The sequence below is a fragment of the Chiloscyllium punctatum genome, chromosome 2 (assembly GCF_047496795.1).
Source record: "Chiloscyllium punctatum isolate Juve2018m chromosome 2, sChiPun1.3, whole genome shotgun sequence".
Lineage (NCBI taxonomy): Eukaryota > Metazoa > Chordata > Chondrichthyes > Orectolobiformes > Hemiscylliidae > Chiloscyllium > Chiloscyllium punctatum.
The window spans coordinates 7,471,617-7,493,103 of NC_092740.1; the positions used below are offsets into that span (position 1 = coordinate 7,471,617).

General features: G+C 47.1%; 1 protein-coding gene across 1 annotated transcript; it reads right to left on the minus strand.

The window, feature by feature from the left end:
- Nucleotides 1–421: 421 nt before the first annotated feature.
- Nucleotides 422–21,227, minus strand: LOC140492602 (C-C motif chemokine 19-like). The gene is made up of 5 exons (XM_072591608.1): nucleotides 21,168–21,227; nucleotides 6,625–6,776; nucleotides 4,016–4,142; nucleotides 2,397–2,492; nucleotides 422–1,968 (listed from the first exon to the last, which is right to left on the minus strand). The coding sequence occupies exons 2-5, from the start codon at nucleotides 6,695–6,697 to the stop codon at nucleotides 1,962–1,964; spliced, it is 303 nt and encodes a 100-aa protein (XP_072447709.1). The 5' UTR covers nucleotides 6,698–6,776; nucleotides 21,168–21,227; the 3' UTR covers nucleotides 422–1,961.
- Nucleotides 21,228–21,487: the final 260 nt, after the last annotated feature.

Consider the following 21,487-nt stretch of genomic DNA (forward strand, 5'->3'; position numbering starts at 1 on the left):
TAAAATCTGGGATTGAAAATTAGTCTCAATGACAGCAACCACGAACCTACCATTAATTGTTGTAAAGATCTATCTGGTTCACTTTAGAGAAGGGAAACCTACCATCCTTACCCGGTCTGGCCTACATGTGACTCCAGACCCACAGCGATCCGAAATGTCTGAGTGGCTGGTCAGTTAAAGGGCAGTTATTGACGGGCAATAAATGCTGGCTATGGCAGAGATGCCCATATCCCAATGAAAAAACAAATCTCTGTGTAATCTCTTCACCTGGTTACTTCGCCATGACTTCCATTGTTTTAAGTTTCCAGCATCTGCATATTTTACTTTTATTTGTTGTTATGTCCTTATCTTCAATCAAAGATCAAAAAGATTGAAGAGAATAGATTTAATTCATGACAATTCAACATTAAAGAATCAGGATATTTATTCAATAAGCAAAATGTTTACAGATAATTAACTGAGGAGGCTGTGCATCACGTCATAATATTGCACCTTAATAAATGAAAACCATTGGGATATGAAAACACTATTTATCCCACCTGATATTTACCCGACCTGAACTTTAATTTCCATTGTGTTCCTCAAATGTCAATGTTTCTAATGAGGGTTACCCAACCTTAACTGCCCTGAGAAAGTGCACTGCTTCTGTGAGCTACTTTTCTCCAAGGTGCTAGGAAACCAAATACCTGGACAGGGTCTTTAACCCTGGACCCTCTGTTTAAAGGTCTGATGTTCTCACAAACAAAGCCATCCAGGCTTTAAATCTGAGGAGGAAGTGAGGACTGCAGACGCTGGAGATCAGAGTCGAAAAGTGTGGTGCTGGAAAAGCACAGCTGGTCAGGCAGCATCTGAGGATCAGGAGAATCGACGTTTTGAGCTTAAGCCCTTCATCAGGAATGAGGGGGTGGCCCAAGGGGGCTGAGAGATAAATGGGAGGGGGTGGGGCTGGGGGGAAGATAGCTGGGAATGCAACAGGTAGATGAAGGTGATAGGCCAGAGAGGAGGGTGGAGGGGATAGGTGGGAAGGAAGATGGACAGGTAGGACAGTTCAAGAGGGCATTGCCGAGTTGGAAGGTTGGATCTAGGATGAGGTGGGGGGAGGGGAAATGGGGAAACTGGTGAAATCCACATCGATACCATGGAGTTGGATGGGTCCTGCTTGCTATCCCCATGCACTTTTGTCTTGAGTACTGATTCCACCTCCTGCCCCTCTGAATAGAATCCTGATTTCCTCATTGCTAAAGAGTCTTTTAACAAGATTGGGTCACACTTCCTCTTATTGCACATCCTCAGTGAAAAGATGTCCCACTCTTTGAAGCACATGGTACCCCAAGGATCATCTCAGTGTCACTCTGTAAACCCCAGTCCCATTGGGAGCCACAGACTTCACCAGCTGCTTTTTGAAGCAGCTCACTTCACCATGAGTCAGTGCAACACTGGGGATGAGTTCAGCTCAGCTCACCCCCCACTGTCTCAAAGAGCAATTAGGGATGAGGCAATAAATGCTGGCCCAGCCAACGTTACCATCATTTTGAGTGAATATAATATGAAGTGGCCATTTGCACTCAGAAATTACGGGTGACAGGTGGAAATTTCAAAAGAGGAACACAAGAGTTAGAATGAACGTAACATTCCATCTACACTGTCCCTTAATGGCACCGATTTCAGCGCTAGATTCCTGTCACCTCTAACGGGTTGAAAGGAATGTTGCAGAATGTAATAATGATGAGGTGATGCACATCCCCTGACAACACGATTGAATCTACAATTACAAGTGGCTCAGGGGTAGGTTTGCCATTTGGAAACAGTTTCACATTAATCTGGGATCGCCTGATAGAGTCTGTCACTAAGTAAAACAGGAGAAAGCTGAAAGATGCTGCAGACTATGGAGAGTCCTGGTCAGGAGTCACAATACTTCCACAGTCTTCCACTTTGACCTTGATTGTCCGCCATTGAGATCTTTACACACTGCAGAGAAACAAAGAGAAGGGAAAGTCTTAGGAACAACATTTTATGTTGGCTTCACTGCAACACAGAATTATATGCCACAAAAGAGTTAACGTTATCTGATGTTAATGCATGTCTCTACATCAAACACTCCCAGGACAGGAACAGCACAGGGTGAAATATAAAGGAAAGCTCCCTCTACATTGTCCCCCATCAAACTCTCCCAGGACAGGGACAGCACAGAGTTAGATGCAATTTAATGTCAGGAGGTGCAGTTATTTTTTAAATATAATCTTTAAGCCAAAGCCTCCAGGTGATGGGCAGCATTATGGAGAGTGTTTGTTAGCCATTGAACTAGATACACATGCATTCAGGAAACAGCCCACCCCAAGCCCCCCGTCACTCCTCGCTGTAATTAACAGCTGAAAGCGATTCAAGTTTCTCCTTACAGCAACGTGTTGTGCCTTTCACATTTCTTGAGTATTCTGTTGACCCATCGGGGGCCCTGTGGAGCGCACAGTTTCCTGTTCTTCACCGTGGTGAATCTGCAAAACAAGGTCCAGGTCACATTAGCAGGGAGCTGTGGAGAGTGGAGGTGGTAGATGGGAGGGTGGGGACTGGGGAGATTGGTGGTGCCAAAATCCCATGGGGTGTTGGGGAAAGATACGCACCAGGAAAGGATTCTTATTCCTTTGTGTTTTCCCCTGTTGGTAGAGTTCATGTACACAGGGCAATCCTATACTACCAGCTGGTCAACGTGGTGATGGACATGTGGATTGGAGCATGGCTCCTAATTCTCCAAATGCTTCCTGCATCCCAGTGATCATTTCGCCTATTCAGCAATACTGGGCAGAGGGGTCTGGGCAGAGGGGTCTCTGGGTGGAGGGGTCAAGGTGGAGGGGTCTGGATGGGGTCTCTCTGGGTGGGAGGTTTCTGGGTGTAGGGGTCCCTGGGTGGAGGGGTCACTGGGTTGGGGAGACTTTGGATGGAGGGGTCTCTGGGTGGGGAGGGGTATGTGGGTGGGGGTCTCTGGGTAGAGAGACCATGGTTGGAGGGGTCTGTGGGATGGGGGTCTCTGGGTGGGGGTGTCTATTGGTGGAGGGGTCTCTGCATGGGGGCTCAATGGGTGGAGAGGTCTCTGGGTGAGGGTGTCTATGGGTGGAGGGGTCTCTGGGGGGTCCTCTGGGGGGTTCTCTGAGTGATGGTCTCTGGGGGGGGGTCTATGGGTGGAGGGGTCTATGGGTGGAGGGGTCTCTGGGTGAGGGTGTCTATGGATGGGTGGGGGTCTCTGGGTGGAGGGCTCTGTGGATGGGTGTCTCTTGGTGAGGTTTCTCTGGGAGGTGGAGTCTATGGGTGAAGGGGTCTCTGAATGGATTGTCTATGGATGGAGGCGTCTCTGGGGGGGGTCTATGGGTGAGGGGTCTATAGTGGAAGGGTCTCTGGGTGGGAGTCTATTGGTGGGGAGGGGTGTTTGTGTGGGGACTCTATGGGTGGGGTTCTCTGGGTGAGGAGTCTCTGGATGAAAGGGTCTTTGGGTGGAAGGGTCAGTGGGTGAAGAGGTCTGTGGGTGGGGGGGATCTATGGATGGAGGGGTCTGTGGGTGGAGGGGTCTCTGGGTTGGGGTCTATGGGTGGGGGGATGTATGGATAGAGAGGTCTATGGGTGGAGGAGTCTGTGGGTGAAGCGATATGTGGGTGGGGTCTTTAGGTGTAGGAGTCACTGGGTGGTGGTCTCTGGGTGGCAGTCTAAGGGTGGAGGGTACTCTGGGTGAAGGGGTCTGTGGGTGAAGAGGTGTGTGGTTGGGTGTCTCTAGGTGGGGTATCGATGGATGGAGGGGTCTATGGCTGGAGGGCTCTCTGGGTGAAGGAGTCTGTGGGTGGAGGTCTCTGGGTGGGAGTCTATGGATGGAGAGGTCTATTGGTGGAGAGGTTTATGGGTAGAGGAGTCTATGGGTGGAGGGGTCTGTGGGTGAAGGGGTCTCTGGGTGGAGGGATCTCTGGGAGGTGGTTCTCTGGGTAGGGGGCCCCTCTGGTTGGAGATGTGGTGGGGCTGGCAGTTTCTTACTTACATCACTGCTGAGATACGGCATCCCATTGCAGTGTGCTGCACCTGGCAAGCTTTCACAATGGCCCTGGGAATTTTTACGTGACTGACATCGAGACAGCAGTCAATCGCACCGTCGTCCCCCCGGCCTCCTGTCAGAAACCAAGAGACACTTCATTACACACAAACCTCGGCTGAACCGTCACCGAAATCAGGTGGGGAGCTGGGACATGGCAGCATTCCCACACCCATCGCCTGCCCTTGACTCCAGTCACCATGGTGAGGGAGGAGGAGCTTTGTGTGAGTTCAGGTTGTCCAATTTGTCCCTGTATCCCCGCCCTGCTCCTGGTGATGATTCTGCCCATCCTGGTTGTGGAATCCCCGGCCAGAGAGTTGGGGTAAGATTGACCGATATTCCTGGGTCTCTTCCTCTCACATCCTCAGCTAGTTGTGGGGCATCTCCGTGACATGATGGCGAAGAATGAGGCTGTTCGGCCCATTCATGCACTGCCAGGTGACATCAGCTGTGCTCAAAGGCATATCAGAATCTGGAAAATCAATGGCAAAGCTGGCATTTCTAACCCCTCTCGGACTGGCCTGAGACACTGATTGGGGCTTGGTCGAGATTAGAGTGGTGCTGGAAAAGCACAGCAGGTCAGGCAGCATCCTGGAGCAGGAAAAACCTCGATTTTCCTGCTCCTTGGATTCTACCTGACCTGCTGTGCTTTTCCAGCACCACTCTAATCTTGACTCTAATCTCCAGCATCTGGAGCCCTCACCTTCACCTAGGGGCTTGGTCCAGCGCTTCCTTGAACGGGTGCCATTGGTTTGTGGAAACCGATGCAATATGGAGTTGACCACATTCATTTGGGACTGACTGCCGTCTCTATGTGACTCCAGTCTCACTGTAACCCAATTATCCCTTCACTGCCAACCAGAGAGGCTGGAATTGCCCTGTCACCTGTAACTAGTAGATCAAGAAGATGGCATGTGCAGGGCAGAACAGGATGGATAATAAATACCAGCCTTGACACACATACCCACGGAATGAATGAAAATAAAAGACTTAATTCAGCTACAGGGCGGACACATCGAGGCAAGAGAAAACATTTGCCTGTGTTTGTGCAAATACGTGAAGCAGGGTGAATCTGTCCTGTTTTAACCAGTTCCATACACAGCCTCAGCTGATTGCACTTGGGTGAGCAGTTGCAGGTTCTTGACTGTGGGGAAGTGGGGGGTGGGGTGGGGGTTCGGGTATGCTAATGGTTGGTGGGGGTGGAGGGGTTGCTGATTGCCTGCGGTTCGTCTCAGGGTCCACAGGTCAATGGAATTGTGATCAAAACAAAATGAGTCAGCCTGGGGTGCCACCTTTCAGCTGGTGGGAAACCTGAACTGTGCACACAGCATGGCCAAGGGCAGCTTGGAGCTGATTGTGCTGCCAGCATAGTCAAATAGCCAACATGCTCACTAAGCACAGGGGTGAAGAGCAAACACCAGGGTTGAATAACGAGTGGACTATGAGGCTAAGGGTTCAGTGTTATTGGAAGGAACTGGATGAGGGAACGGTGTGATCAGGTAGAAGGGAGGGGTGTAGATTTACAAGTTGGGGGCCTGGCTGCTATTGTGGTTGGGTTTAGACAGTCATAGGATTGGAACCATCTCTGTGTTGGGCAACTGGTACAAAACACCAGGTCTCCACACGGCTTCCTACAAAATCCTCAACTCCCCTCCCAACTGCTGTGGGGGCAGCTACACTTCCCCATCTCGGATGAATGGACTGTGTGATTTGGTGGGAAATTTGCCAGGGAGAAACAATCTGAAAGAGGTTTCTCTGCAGCAGTGGCTGCTCTCACCTGGGGAGCTGTGGGTTCAGACATCCGCAGTACCGAGGGAGTGCAGCACTGTCAGTGATGCCGTCTTTCGGACAAAACCTGCCCAAGTTTGTCTACTTTCTCAGGTTATCAATTGTTGACTGACTACAGAAGAACTTCCTCTTGATCTCTTTAACAAAGTGATCTAATCAGGGTGCACTGGAAGTTTTGCTTTGATGTGTTCATGTCGGTGAGATGTCTCCACGTGAGTAATTGTAGCTCTTCCCTAAGTGCCACTGGAGGGTCTGGAGTCATGTGGAAGCCAGACCAGGTAACGACGGCAGATATGCAGCTGCCAGTCTTTTGGGAAAAGAGTTGGGAGGGAGTGCGTTCCCCCGCGAGTCCTATCCAAGACTTAACATTCCGCCAACAACTCTCCAGTAGAGTATCACTTCACTGGCTATGGGAACTTGCTGTGTATCAATTGGTTGCTGCATTTCCTACATTGCAACAGCAACAACAAAAATACATCAGCGGCTGCAGAATGCTTTGGGACATCCAATGGCTGTGAAAAGCGCTATGCAAATGCAACTTTTTCTCTCTTTCTTTGAAAAGTTGATCACAGAGTGCCCATACTATCTCAGCTGCCTGGGATAGAATCGCCTTGTTGTATTCCCACATTGCATTTGAATAGAGAACCTGCCCAGAGCTGAATTGAAGGTGGGATTACTCCTACACTTGTCTGTCTGTGGCCCCTCCCTGCCAATGGATTGACCCAGGACCCTCAACATGCCCCATTCTCCCTAGCAGTAAACTGTCTTACCTTTACAGGTGTGCCAAGCGATGGCACTGAGCAGAAGAACAACCTTGATGTGAACACTCATGATGCCACTCATGATGCCAGGTCGAGCTGATGATGAGAGGCAGGAGAATGGGTGCTGCTGGTGAGAGTGCCTGACTCGTGAGGCAATCACGCTGCCACCAGAGGACAAGTGATCTGACTGTTAGAGAGCACACTGCCTCTATATATACACACACAACTTGCTAAAGTTTCACTATGATTGTTAACTGTTGACTGACTACATAAGCATTTCCTCTATCTTTTTTAACTAATTGTGGTGCACAAGAATTTTTTTTGATGTGTACTTGTAAGATGTGATGATGCCACCATTTGTGGGCGGCACGGTGGCACAGTGGTTAGCACTGCTGCCCTCACAGCGCCGGAGACCCGGGTTCAATTCCCGCCTCAGGCAACTGACTGTGTGGAGTTTGCACGTTCTCCCCGTGTCTGCGTGGGTTTCCTCCGGGTGCTCCGGTTTCCTCCCACAGTCCAAAGATGTGCAGGTCAGGTGAATTGGCCATGCTAAATTGCCCGTAATGTTAGGTAAGGGGTCGATGTCGATGTCGATGTAGATGTAGGGGTATGGGTGGGTACGCTTCGGCGGGGCGGTGTGGACTTGTTGGGCCGAAGGGCCTGTTTCCACACTGTAAGTAATCTAATCTAATTTGTGGCTCTTTTGAAAGTGCCAATGGAGGGTCTGGAGTCACACAGAAAGCTAGATCAGGTAAGGACGGCAGATTTTCTTCCCTGAAGGACAATAAAGAGCTAAAAGGAATTTAACAAGGCCAGCAGTTTTTAACTTAAGATTTTAATTAATTGAATTTAAATTCCACCACAGTGGGATTTGAACCCATGCACGTAGAGCCTTCTCTTGGGGCCTCTGAGAGACCAGCCCACTGACATTACCACAAACAGCAGTGACTAGGTTGTCTGATTTTGATTAATTACAGAATGGTGCCAGCACAGAAAGACACCAGTTGGCCCGTCGTTCGCAAGCTGGCTTTCCTTCAAGAACGAGTCCCACTCTCCCACCTTTTTCTTCCCTGTCCCTGCAAAATGCTTATTTTCAGATAACCACCTAACTCCCTACAAAGAGCTCGCTTGAACCTGCTACCTGCGGGGGGCAGTGCATCCAGATGCCAGCCACTCACTGCATTAGCTCAGTTGGCTGGACCACTAGTAGGCGATACAGGGATCAATTCCTACACTGGCTGGGATTATCTTTCTCAACAACCCCCCCCCACCACCACTGAGGCATGGTGACCCTCCAGTTAAACTACCCCCAGCCGTCTCTCTCTTTCTAATGAGAGAGCAGACCCAATGACAAGAGTACAAGAACAAGGAAGTGACTGAACATTCACAAGACACTAGTTAGACCTCAGCTGGATTCATTTTAGGAACAAAGGGAGGGTTTGGGGAAAAAAATATTTCCATGAATGAGGAATGTGAATTTGTGGGTAGACTGAAGAAGTTGAGACTGTTTTCGTTAGAGAAGGTTGAGAGGAGATTTGTTTGAGGTTTTCAAAACCATAAGAGGTCCAGACAGGTTAGAGAGGGAAAGACTTGTTCCATTGGTGGGAGGATTGAGAACCAGATGTCGTTTTACTTGTTCTGGAGTTATTGCATGTTCCGAATTACCCTGGAAAAGTTGATTTAAAGTGATTGCTGAAAGAGTGGTTGGGAGCTGGAATACACTGCTCCCCAGAGGGTGGAGGAGGCAGGTTCAATTGAGCGCTCCAAAGGGCGTTCGGTAATTCCTTGAATATAACCAGGAAGGGCTTTTGCCCGAAACGTCAATTTTCCTGCTCCTCGGATGCTGCCTGAACTGCTGTGCTTTTCCAGCACCATTCTAATCTAGAATCTGGTTTCCAGCATCTGCAGTCCTTGTTTTTACCTAGTTTAGATAGCGGGCAAGCCAAGTTTTAACACAATTAGCAAACAGGTGCCCGTCAATCATTAACAAGAGGCCCTTTTGAACACTATGCAGACATTGTGTTTGGAGGGATTGGCAGCACAGAGTCAATGAACTTGGATTTGTTTTAACTTGCTAGCTTTACTTGCAAGCTTGAAAAAAATAAGGTGGGAATGGTATACTGATTTTAAAATTCTTATTTTTACTTCTGAATTCCTCGCTGGCCTTTACCTATTCTATTACTGTAACCATCTGCAGACCCACAATCCTGAGATCTCTGCACTCCCCTGGTTCCAGCCTCCTGAGGATTCTCGATTTTAATCACTCCACCATCGGCAACCAGGCCTTCAGCTGCCTGGGCACAGAGCTCTGCAACTCTCTCTCCCTGTACAAGATGCACCTGGTGTTTTTACAAGAAACAAGTTCCAGTAGTGATGACAATTCACACCACATCGCCAGAATAGAGGAACTTACTTTTGAGGAAAATGGGAGCAAGAGTAGGCCATTTAGCCCATCTAACTTGCTCTGCCATTCATACCATTAACACCAAATCCTCCAGACACCAAATGCTCCATACCGCACTCCCCACGTCTCCCAAAGTCCACTTCTCCAACACCCCATACCCCAATTCCCTCTGACCAGACCATGGCTAATGCTCTAACCCAATGCCATATCCCTGCTCCCTCCCCAGTCCTCTTGAGGAGACAATGACTAAATTCGACAGAGAACTCACCAGCTGGTACTGTGACAAAATACCGGGCTTGGAAGTGTCATCATCGTTGTGAGCTAGGAATCATGGCAGCCACTTTATGCACAGCAAGCTCCCACAGCAGCATTGTTAAATAAGCAGAGAAATTGATGTTCATTTAGGAATAGATACTGGCCAAAGTACTAGGGAGAACTCTTCAGCTCTTTGAAATATTGACTGTTGGAGCTTTCAAATCCACCTGAGAGGGCAGGCTGGAACTTGGTTTAATCTGATTTGAAAGACAGTGCAGCTCTACCGCAGTACTGACCCTCCAGGAGTGGAACACTTGCTCAATAATCCTAGGTGGCTACTCCCTCATTCGATACCTCAGGGTATGGGACAAGATTGAGAACATGGGGCCTTTGTGGTAAACTCAGCTGGCGCAGGGATTGAACCCATGTTGTTGGTGTCACTGTATCACAAACCAGTCCATCACCCACAGTACAACACCACTGATAGTGCAGTGCTCCCTCAGCACTGACCCTTTGACAGTGTGGCATTCTTTCAGTACTGACCCTATGACATTGCGGCACTCCCTCAGTACTGAACCTCCAATAGTGTGGCACTCCTTCAGCACTGACCCTCTGACAGTGTAGCACTCCCTTGGTACTCACGTTCCGACAGTGCAACACTCCCTCAGTACTGAACCTCCGACATTGTGGCACTCCTTCAGCACTGACCCTCTGACAGTGCAGCGCTCCCTTGGTATTCACATTCCGACAGTGCAGCACTCCCTCAGTTCTGATCCTCTGACAGTGCAGTACTCCCTCAGTGCCGACCCTCCGACAGTGCAGCACTCCCTCGGTACTGACCCTCTAACAATGTGGCACTCCCTCAGCATTGACCCTCTGACAGTGCGGCACTCCCTCAGCACTGACCCTCTGACAGTGTGGCACTTCTTCAGTGCTGACCCTCCCACAGTGTGGCATTCACTCAGCACTGACCCTCCAACAGTGGGACACTCCCACAGCACTGACCCTGTGACAGTATAACATTCCCTCAGCACAGACCCTCTGACAGTGCCGCACTCTTTCAGCACTGACCCTCTGACAGTGTGGCACTCCCTCAGTACTGACCCTCTGACAGTGCGGCACTCCCTCAGCATTGATTCTTCGACATTGTGGCACTCCCTCAGCACTGATTCTTCGATAGTGTGGCACTCCCTCAGCACTGCACTAGGGATGTCAGCTTGGATCCATGTTCAGGTCCCTGGGCAGTGAATTAAACCTTTGACTCAGAGATGAGAGAAAACGCAATCATTGAGCAATGAGTGAACAATGCTGCCCAGCCCTCAAACACTACAGGATAAAATCAATATGGAATCCTTTAAAGTACGAAAACACAATATTCTCGAAGGTTGTAGCTAATTGGGTAGATTTTAAAGACATTTGGAGAGTTGACATTGAACATGAGACAAGTACACTTCAATGTAAATTAGTTGACGATAATGCATAATGTTGTGATGAAGGCAGGCCCAGAGTATGACATGAATGTGGGGAAATTAATGGTAACACATTCCTGATAAAGGGCTTATGCCTGAAATGTTGATTCCCCTGCTCCTCAGATGCTGCCTGACCAGCTATGCTTTTCCAGCATCACACTTATCGACTCTGACTTTCCAGCACCTGCAGTTCTCAATTTCCTGATAGTAACACAAGGCGAGGGAAGGAACAGATTGTAATCTTTGATTTCCAACAAATTGAATTTCCAAATCCTTGGAAGCCTCTATACGATCATAGATTAGTTTGAAAAATGTCCATATTACAGAGAGAAAGTGTTGGATGTCGTGAAATGCATAAAGGTGGGTAAATCCCCAGGACCTGATCAGGTGTAGTCTAGAACTCTGTGGGAAGCGATCGCTGGGCCTCTTGCTGAAATATTTGTATCATCGATAGTCACAGGTGGGGTGCCAGAAGTCTGGAGGTTTGCTAACGTGGTGCCACTGTTTAAGAAAGATGGTAAGGAAAAGACAGGAAACTATTGACCGGTGACCTTGACCTTGGGGATGGGCAGGTTGTTGGAGGGAATCGTGATGTACATGTATTTGGAAAGGCAAGGGCTGATTAGGGAGAGTCAAATGGCTTTATGCGTGGGAAATCATGTCTTACAAACTTGATTGAGTTTTTTGAAGAAGTAATAAAGAGGATTGATGAGGACAGAGTGGTGGACATGATCTACATGGACTTCAGTAAGGTATTCGACAAGGTTCCCCATGGAAGACTGGTTAGCAAGGTTAGATCTCTTGGAATAGAAGGAAAACTAGCCATTTGGATACAGAACTGGCTCAAAGGTAGAAGACAGGGGGTGGTGGTGGAGGGTTGTTTTTCAGACTGGAGGCCTGTGACCAGTGGAGTGCCACAAGGATTGGTGCTGGGCCCACTACTTTTCATCATTTATATAAATGATTTGGATGTGAACACAAAGGAGGCATAGTTGGTACGTTTGCAGACGACACCAAAATTAGAGGTGTAGTGGACAGTGAAGAAGGTTACCTCAGATTACAATGGGATCTTGATCAGATGGGCCAATGGGCTGAGGAGTGGCATATGGAGTTTAATTTAGGTAAATGCGAGGTGTTGCGTTTTGGGAAAGCAAATCTTAGCAGGACTTATACACTTAATCAACCCCCACCCCTCTTTCATTTATCTCTCCACCCTGCAGGCATCCTGCCTCTATTCCTGATGAAGTGCTTTTGCCCGAAACATCGAATTTCCTGCTCCTCGGACGCTGCCTGACCTGCTGTGCTTTTCCAGCACCACTCTAATCTAGACACTTATACACTTAACAGTAAGGTCCTTGGAGTGCAGCTTCATAGCTCCTTGAAAGTAGAGTCACAGGTAGATAGGATAGTGAAGAAGACATTTGGTATACTTTCCTTTATTGGTCAGAGTATTGAGTGTTGGATTTGGGAGGTCATGTTATGGCTGTACAGGACATTGGAATATTGCATGCAATTCTGGTCTCCCTCCTGTTGGAAGGATGTTGCGAAACTTGAAAGGGTTCAGATAAGATTTATAAGGATGTTGCCAGGGTTGGAGGATTTCAGCTATAGGGAGAGGTTGAATAGGCTGGGGCTGTTTCCCCTGAAGTGTTGAAGGCTGATGGATGACCTTATCAAGGTTTATAAAATCATGAGGGGCATGGATAGGATAAATAGACAAAGTTTCTTCCCTGGGGTGGGGGAGTCCAGATCTAGAGGGCATAGGTTTCAGATGGTGTGTGCATGGAATGAGCTGCCAGAGGAAGTGGTGGAGGCTGGTATAATTGTAGCATTTAAAACACATCTGGATGGGTATATTAATAGGAAAGGTTTGGAGGGATATGGGTCGGGTATGGCAGGTGGGACTAGAATGGGCTGGGATATCTGGTTGGCATGGACAAGTTGGACCGAAGGGTCTGTTTCCATGCTGTACATCTCTATGACTCTAAGTCTGTATGGCTCCATTGTAGAGTAATCTAATTAGACCCACTCCCTCTGCACTTTCCATTATCATTGTGATTGTTTCTCCATCTAGCATTTATCCAATCCCCTTCCAAAGGCTGCAATTGAATTTGTATCCACCAGTGTAGCTTCCTTTGTCAGCAATAGCCATGAAAGCCTCAGTCACTTTTAGCAGATCCTCAAGTGATATTCTGCACAAATCCAAATGAAGGGTGAGAAATACTGACAGGGTTTACCGAAACATGCTTTTCAGAGGAATAAATCCAGGCTAGGGATTGGGAACCATGACTTCCTTCAGCTCTTTATTTAAATTCTCTCTAATTCTAGCTGGAATATATTGGGAAGCAAAGTCCATCTAAAGCATTCTTTACTGGAAAATGTTTGTCTCATATTTTAATTTATTGTATTATAAACACATTAAGGGCTGTAAAGAGCTTCAACTGTCAATCATAAATCAGCCCAGTGGTTCTCCAAGGTCTGAGATTCCTTTAATTGTTTTACAGACTCATTACTCACTTCAGATCTGAGGACAGGGACAGCATGGGGTTGGATACAGAGTAAAGCTTCCTCTACACTGACCCCATCAAACACTCCTGGGATAGGGACAGCACAGGCTTAGATACAGAGTAAAACTTCCTCTACACTGTTCCCATTGTAGTGATTGTGACAAGGTCAGTCTGGTAGACGTCATAGAATCTGAGTTCCCTGATTGGGGCTGTTAATCTGGTCCAATCAGGGAGCCCTGGCTGACAGATACACACAGAAGGGTCAGACATCCTGCTCACTCTGAGAGCTTGCTCTGAGGGAACTGACTCAGTGTCAAGGGCTTTCCATGTGTAAATAAAAGGCTTCTTGGTGATGGGATACCGGCCTCTGGAGGTATTTCACCCATCAAACACTCCCAGGACAGGGACAGCACAGGGTTAGATACAGAGTAAAACTCCTCTACACTGTCGCCCCATCAAACACTCCCAGGACAGGGACAGCACAGGGTTAGATACAGAGTAAAACTCCCTCTACACTGTCCCCATCCAACACTCCCAGGACAGGGACAGCACAGGGTTAGATACAGAGTAAAGCTCCCTCTACATTGTCCCCCCATCAAGCATGCCCAGTACAGGAACAGCACAAGGTTAGATACAGAGTAAAGCCCCCTCTACACTGCCCCCGATGAGACACTCCCAGGACAGGGACAGATTGGAGTAAGTGTTACCAGCAATGCATAAATTTAAGCTGAAGTGACTCCAGACCCACAGCAATGTAGTTGTTGCCTAACTGCCCTTTGGGCAATTAGAATGGGCAATAAATGCTGGGCTCACCAGTGCCTCGACATCTCCTGAATGAATTAATAAAAAATTTGAAATTGTTTTGCATGTTTTTGTGTTTTTGGAAGGGGAAACCACAATTAGTCTTTTGTGGAGTTTCATTTCTGAGCTGGGAATTGTGGTGCTGAGAGATTTGGAAGATGGCTTTGTGCAATGCATTTCAATGAGACTGTAAGAGCTTGAGGTGAACGGTCTGGTGCATTATAAAAATGAGAGAATCAATTTTGCTCTTGCGTCATGTCAAGGTTTCAAAGACATACAGAGGAAAGGCAAAATATTCTTGGATGTCAGTCAGTGAATATGGTACATGCCAGAGAGTGAAGCACTGCTGGGCAGAGTGCTCAGGCATCTCTGAGTTCTTCTGAAGTTAAAATCACAGTGAGTTCGGTTTGCAGTTTGTTTTAGAAGTCCTGAGATGGGAAATAACCAGGAGACGGGATAAAGCATCTCGTAACTCTACAGAGATTTGCAGAAAGGAAGCTGGTTACAGCTGCACCACACTATATTAAAGTAGATCGGAGTGTTTGCTCTGTAAGTCTGATGACAATCCATCCCTGAATCAATGGAGACAGACCTTCTGCTCAGGATAATATTGCTACTTGTGGGAGCTTGCTGGGTCCAAATAGGCTTTCACATCACAACAGTGGCTACATTTCAACAAGTATTTTATTTCCGGATAAAGGACAGTGAGATGAGGTCAGCCATGACTGCGTAGGATGGTGCAGCAGACTAGAGGGGCTTACTCCCGTTCCTGGGTTTTATGTTCAATGGGGGCAGGGGGACTCTTTCCCCCAGCCCCATTCCTTTGTTATTGCCATGGTGATGCTTGCAGACCAGGTAACCAGTCAGCTCCGAACTTGGGGCTTGCACTCAAGAATGGGGCTGAACAGCCTCAGCTGTTTCCAATCTGTGCTCCTCCAAAGCTCATTATCACAGTGGATGTGGTGTTGCTGCTGCTGCTGCTGCTGATGCTGTGGGCCTTAAAAAATTGCTTTGGGACTGAGTCTCCTTCTGGGGGGATAGGCAGTGTCACACCCGCTTTGCCCCCACTCCTGGAAATCTCAGTTCCATATGTCGCTGTGATCAGGATCTGCGCTGGGTTCAGTTTCATTTCTGCGCTGTTGACAGGAAGGAGGGATAAAGGATTTTGCAGGAAAGCCCCTGTTTCACAATCACACTCGTGCATATTGATATCGGGAAATATAAAACCAACAAGCGGTTAGAAAGTAGATGACAGCCTGATCGAGTGATGCATGGGCAGTGCTCTAAGAGAGGAATTGGATAAATATTTAACTGTGAATAAACAACAATGAACCAAGGAATTTGGTGAGCATCGCAGGATAGACACAATTGTTAAAACAACCCCATTTAATGCTGCAATATTCCATATTGCCATACACAGTTGACATGCAGTTGCCCTGGTAGTCTCCAACATTAACTCTCATGGTTTCGGGTTAAACATGGGCAAGGAAACCTCCTGCTGATTCCTATGTACCGTCCTCTCTCGGCTGATGAATCTGTGCTCCTCCATGTTGGACAACACTTAAAGGGAGCGCTGAGGGTGTCAAGAGCACAGAATATACTCTGGGTGGGGGGGATTTCAATGTTCATAAGACCATAGATATAGGAGCAGAATTAGTTTGCTCCACCATTTCATTCCATTCACCTGCCTTTTCGCCACCCTTGATCACTTTACTAATGAAGAACCTATCTGTATCTGTCTTAAATGCGCTCAATGATTTGGCCTCCATGCCCTCTGTGACTATGAGTTCCACAAATTCACCACCATCTGCTGAAGAAATTCCTCTCATTTCAGTTCTAAAGGGTTTTACCTTCACTCTGAGGCTGTTCCTTCAGGTCCCAGTCTCTCCGACAGGTAGAAACAACTTCTCCCTGTCCTCTCTCTCCAGGCCTTTCAGTATTCAATGAATTTCAATCAAATTCCGGTCATCCTTCTAAAAACCATCAAGTACAGACAGAGAGTGCTCAACTGCTCATCATATGACAAGCCTTTCATCCCCGGGATCATTCTTGTAAACCTCCTCTGGACTCCCTCCAATGCCAGCACATCCTTCCTTAGATATGGGGCCCAAAACTGCTCACAATATGCCAAATGCAGTTTGACCAGAGCCTTATACAGCCTCAGCAGTACATCTCTGCACTTGTATTTTAGCTTTCTTGAAAGAAACACTAACATTCCTAACTGCACGTTAACCTTAAGAAAACCCTGAACAGGACTCCTAAGACTATTTGTGCTTTAGATTTCTGAAGCCTTTCCCCATTTAGAACAAAGTCTACAACTCTATTCTTCCTCCTAAAGTGTATAACCTTACACTTTCCCACAATGTATTCCGTCTGCCATTTCTGTGCCCACTCTCCAAGCCTATCCTAGTCCTTCTGCAGCCCCCCTGCTACCTCAAACTACCTATCCCCCCACCTATCCTTGTATCATTTGAAAGCTTAGCAACAATACCCTCAGTTCCTTCATTCAGATCCAAAGATGACTCAGCAGCAGTACCAGTGTTGGAGCTGGTCGGGTCCTAAAGGACATAGCTGCTAGACTGGGTCTGCGGCAGGTGAGGGAACCGACTGGACGGAGAAACATACTCATTCTCGTCAATCTGCCAGCTGCAGATGTATCTGTCCATGACAGTATCAGTGAGAGTGACCACTGCACTGTCCTTGTGGAGACAAAGTCCCGCCTTCACGTTGAGAATACCCACCCTCACGTTGTGTGGCACCATCACCGTGCTAAATGGGGCAGACTTTGTATAGACCTAGCAACTCAAGACAAGACATCGATGAGGCGCTGTGGGCCATCAACAGCAGCGGAACTGTACTCCAGCACGATCTGTTACCTCAACTATCATCACCAAGCCAGGGGATCAACGCTGGTTCAATGGGGAATGCAGGAGGGCATACCAGGAGCAGCACCAGGCAGACCTGAAGATGAGGCATCAACCTGGTGAAGCCATCAAAAAAGATTACTTGCATGCCAAACAGCATAAGCAGCAAGTGATAAACAGAGCTAAGTTATCCCACAACCAACAGATCAGATCTGAGCTCCACATTCCTGCCATATCCAGTTGTGAATGGTGCTGGTCACTTAAACAACTCAGTGGAGGCGGAGCTCCACAAATATCCTCATTCTCAATGATGGAAGAGCCCAGTACATCAGGGCAAAAGATAAGGCTGAAGGTATTGCAGCAATCTTCAGCCAGAAGTGCTGAATGGATGATACATCTCGGCCTCCTCCAGTGGACCCCAGTATCACAGATACCTGTCTCCAGCCAATTCGATTCACTCCATATGAAATCAAGAAATGGTTGGAGACACTGGATCCTGCAAAGGCTCTGGCCCCGACAACATTCCATCAATAATACTGAAGACTTGTGCTCCCCTGGCCAAGCTGTTCCAGTCCAGTTACAACACTGGTATCTACCTGGCAGTGTGGAAAATATCCCGGGTAAGTCCTGTACACAAAAGGCAGCACCAATCCAACCTCATTACAGCTTTGATTCAAACATGGTAAAAAAGAGCTGAACTTAGGATGTGAGCAAAACTACTGTGAAAGGGAATCAGAGGAAAGCTCTCTGAAGTTTGATACAGAGGAAGATGGTTGTTGTAGTTAAAGGTCGGGTAGGTAAAAACAATGACTGCAGATGCTGGAAACCTGATTTTGGATTAGTGGTGCTGGAAGAGCACAGCAGTTCAGGCAGCATCCGAGAGGCAGCAAAATCGACGTTTTGGGCAAAAGCCCTTCATCAGGAATAAAGGCAGAGAGCCCGAAGCGTGGAGAGATAAGCTAGAGGACGGTGGGGGTGGGGACAAAGTAGCATGGAGTACAATAGGTGAGTGGGGGAGGGGATGAAGGTAATAGGTCAGGGAGGAGGGTGGAGTGGATAGGTGGAAAAGAAGATAGGCAGGTAGGACAAGTCATGGGGACAGTGCTGAGCTGGAAGTTTGGAACTAGGGTGAGGTGGGGGAAGGGGAAATGAGGAAACTGTTGAAGTCCACATTGATGCCCTGGGGTTGAAGTGTTCTGAGGCGGAAGATGAGGCGTTCTTCCTCCAGGTGTCTGGTGGTGAGGGATTGGCGGTGAAGGAGGCCCAGGACCTCCATGTCCTCTGCAGAGTGGGCGGGGGAGTTGAAATGTTGGGCCAACCGGCGGTGTGGTTGATTGGTGCGGGTGTCCTGGAGATGTCTTCTGAGGTCATTGCTGTAAGAGTTCCTTGGGGTAGAGAGAAGTTTAATCTAACTAATGAATGGGATGGGTTCAATAAGCGGCAATTCAGAGATTCCATGGGCAGGGACAAGGCAATATTGCAGTGCAGTTTCTGATGAAGGGCTCTGGCCTGAAACGTCGATTTTCCTGCTCCTCGGGTGCTGCCTGACCTGCTGTGCTTTTCCAGCGCCACACTCTCAATGTTGCAGTGCAGCAAGGCACTTAACAAGGACCAGAGAGAGAAAGGAAGGGACAGGATGTAGAAAGTCATAAGAAAGTCCCAGAAAAATCAGTCAGAGTCGGGAGAAATGATAAAAACAGAATTATGATCAAAAAAGCCATAGACATGTTGTAGCTCAGGAGGAGGCCATTCGGCCTTTCGTGTTGGTGCATGTTCTGTTGTTCTCACCCTATTCCCATTCACCAACCTTCCTTCTGTGGCCCTGAATCCATGTAACATTAACAAGATAGATAAATTCACGGCACAAATAGAACTCAGTGGGTATGATCTGATACCCACATCATTCCTGATGAAGGGCTTTTGCCCGAAACATCTAGTCTCCTGCTCCTCAGATGCTGCCTGACCTGCTGTGCTTTTCCAGCACCACTCTAATCTAGACTCTGATCGCCAGCATCTGCAGTCCTCACTTTTGCCCGGATATGATCTGATAGCCAACGCAGGGGCATGGTTACAAAGTGACCAGGTCTGGGGCCTGAACATTAAACTTAATTTGATTTTTTGAAAGGGCAGGAATAAAAGAAAAGGGGTGGAGTAGCTCTGTTTTATTTTTATTAAATAGAAAAATGATGCTGTGATAAACTAAGGTGTTGAACCAGTTTGTGTGGAGATAAGAAGTATTGAGGGCACAAAGTCATTTGTGGGAGTAATTTGTAGGACTCCTGGCAGTGGCAGCAATGGAGGACTGACAGCTTAAATCAATAGTTAATGGGGTTAGTAATAAAGATACCGTAATAATCGTGAATGAAGTTAATCTTCACGTTAATAAAAAACCCAAAGAACTGCAGATGCTGGAAATCAGAAGCAAAATAGAAATTGCTGGGAAAAACTGGGCAGGTCCGGCAGCATCTTTTATAATAGAATCATAGAATCCCTATGGAAATAGACTCTTCAGCCCAACAAGTCCATGCCAACCTTCCAAAGAGTAACCCAACCAGACCCATTCCCCTAGCCTATTATCCTTTATTTACCCCTGAATAATGCACTTCTCCTCCACATCTCTGAACTATGGGCAATTTAGCATGGCCAATTCACTTAACCTGGTGTGGAGAGAAAGAAGGTCCTGTGTACCTTCTTGCTTTCTCTCCACAGAAGCTGCCAGACCTGCCCTGTTTTTCCAGCAATTTCTGGTTTTATTGTTGTTTCTGTTAATTTTTACATCGATTGGACAAATCAAGAGCAGGCCCGTTGTGTAAAAAGAGGAGGGCTGTGATGGGGACAGGACCATGCAGACCAGATAGACGATACCTCACAGGTCAAGGGGCAGAGATGACAGAAATGATTATTTCACTTGGGCACTTACCAGAGCAATAGAACTGGAAGACATGATGAAAAATAAATTCAATTCCAATAAATTATTGAATGCACTGAATAACCCAAGCATACACAAAATATATAAACGTCTGGTCTGGATGGATAGCATCCATGCATTTCACAAGAAGGTGAAGAAGAGGTAGCAGAGACATTACCATTCATATGTAATAATTCAATGGAAAAGGTGTTGTGCCAGAGGACTGGTAGATAGCTAATGTCATTTCCATATTGAAGAATAAGGACAGAAGATGTATAGTGAATTATAGACCAGTCAGCTTAATGTTAGGGGAAAAAAAAGTTCCTGCTAAAGGAGAGACTAGGAAATAAGAACATGAGAAAAAGGAGCCTTTTAGTAAGATCATGGTTAGTAAGATCTTAAAGAACATCACAAGAAGTGAAGCATCATAAATGGTCAGCATGGATTTCAAGAGGGAAAACCCGGCTTGACTAAACTCATTGAACCTTTCACGAGGTAATTGAGAGAGGAGACAATTTTAATGCAGTCAGTCTAATTTATCTGTCATTGCAAAAGACCTTCAGTAAGATCCTCCCCAACAGAATAATGAATAAGGTCAGAGAGTTAGCACTAAGTGGCAGAATGGTGGGAAATAACAGAGGAAACAGAGCTTGGATATTCAGTGGGCAGAAGGAAGGCGAGGCATTCCATTAGTGCTGTTCACGACTTATATTAGTGGACTTTAAATTGAAAATGCAATTTCTAAATTTCTCATTTTTATATTTAAAAAATCACTCATGGAATGTGGCATCATTGGCTAGGCGAGCATTGATTGCCTGACCTAGTTCGTCATTTCCATTATTCTCATTCAAATCATCCCATTCCTGTTAACCCCATTCCCATCATTCACATTCCCATTGTAATCACTCCCTTTTCTCTGTATAATTTCCCTTTCTGCATGTCTGTTGGGGAGCTGCAATCCAGGATATCAATTGACATCCCACTCAACTTTGCCTGGCAACATTCTATGCTCGAAATCCGGATTACATTTGAGTAACTGGAAAAAAAACGATTGCAGATGACGGAAATCAAAAACAAGAAGGGAAACCTCTGAAAACAGTCGGGGGTCAGCCAGCATCTGTTTTTGCCAAATCCTGAGCAAGAATGCATTGTTAACCTGCTCTTTCTGAAAAGCACAAGATAAAACAGCTTCTGGTTTTCCAACTCAGGAATGGACTGATAACGTAAGCAAAAGGAAATAGAGACTGAAAGGCATTCAAGCAGAGGACAGAAGTTTAAAGAGATTGAAAGATTGAGACGCAGCATTGGGAAACATTAATGTACCATAATCGGAAATGTGCTTACTGCCTTGTACTGGATTAGTGGTGCTGGAAGAGCACAGCAGTTCAGGCAGCATCCAACGAGCAGCGAAATCGACGTTTTGGGCAAAAACCCTTCATCAGGAATAAAGGCAGTGAGCCTGAAGCATGGAGAGATAAGCTAGAGGAGGGTGGGGGTGGGGAGAGAGTAGCATAGAGTACAATGGGTGAGTGGGGGAGGAGATGAAGGTGATAGGTCAAGGAGGAGAGGGTGGAGTGGATAGGTGGAAAAGAAGATAGGCAGGTCGGACAAGTCAAGGAGACAGTAACTGAGCTGGAAGTTTGAAACTAGGATGAGGTGGGGGA

What these genes read in the sequence shown, in the direction of transcription:
- LOC140492602 (XM_072591608.1), bottom strand. Translation starts at nt 6,697, where the DNA reads ATGAGTGGCATCATGAGTGTTCACATCAAGGTTGTTCTTCTGCTCAGT. An exon ending in CGCTTGGCACACCTGTAAAG is followed by an intron (nt 4,143 to 6,624) that starts GTAAGACAGTTT and finishes GGTTTCTGACAG; the next exon opens with GAGGCCGGGGGGACGACGGT. An exon ending in TGCCGTATCTCAGCAGTGAT is followed by an intron (nt 2,493 to 4,015) that starts GTAAGTAAGAAA and finishes CTTGTTTTGCAG; the next exon opens with ATTCACCACGGTGAAGAACA.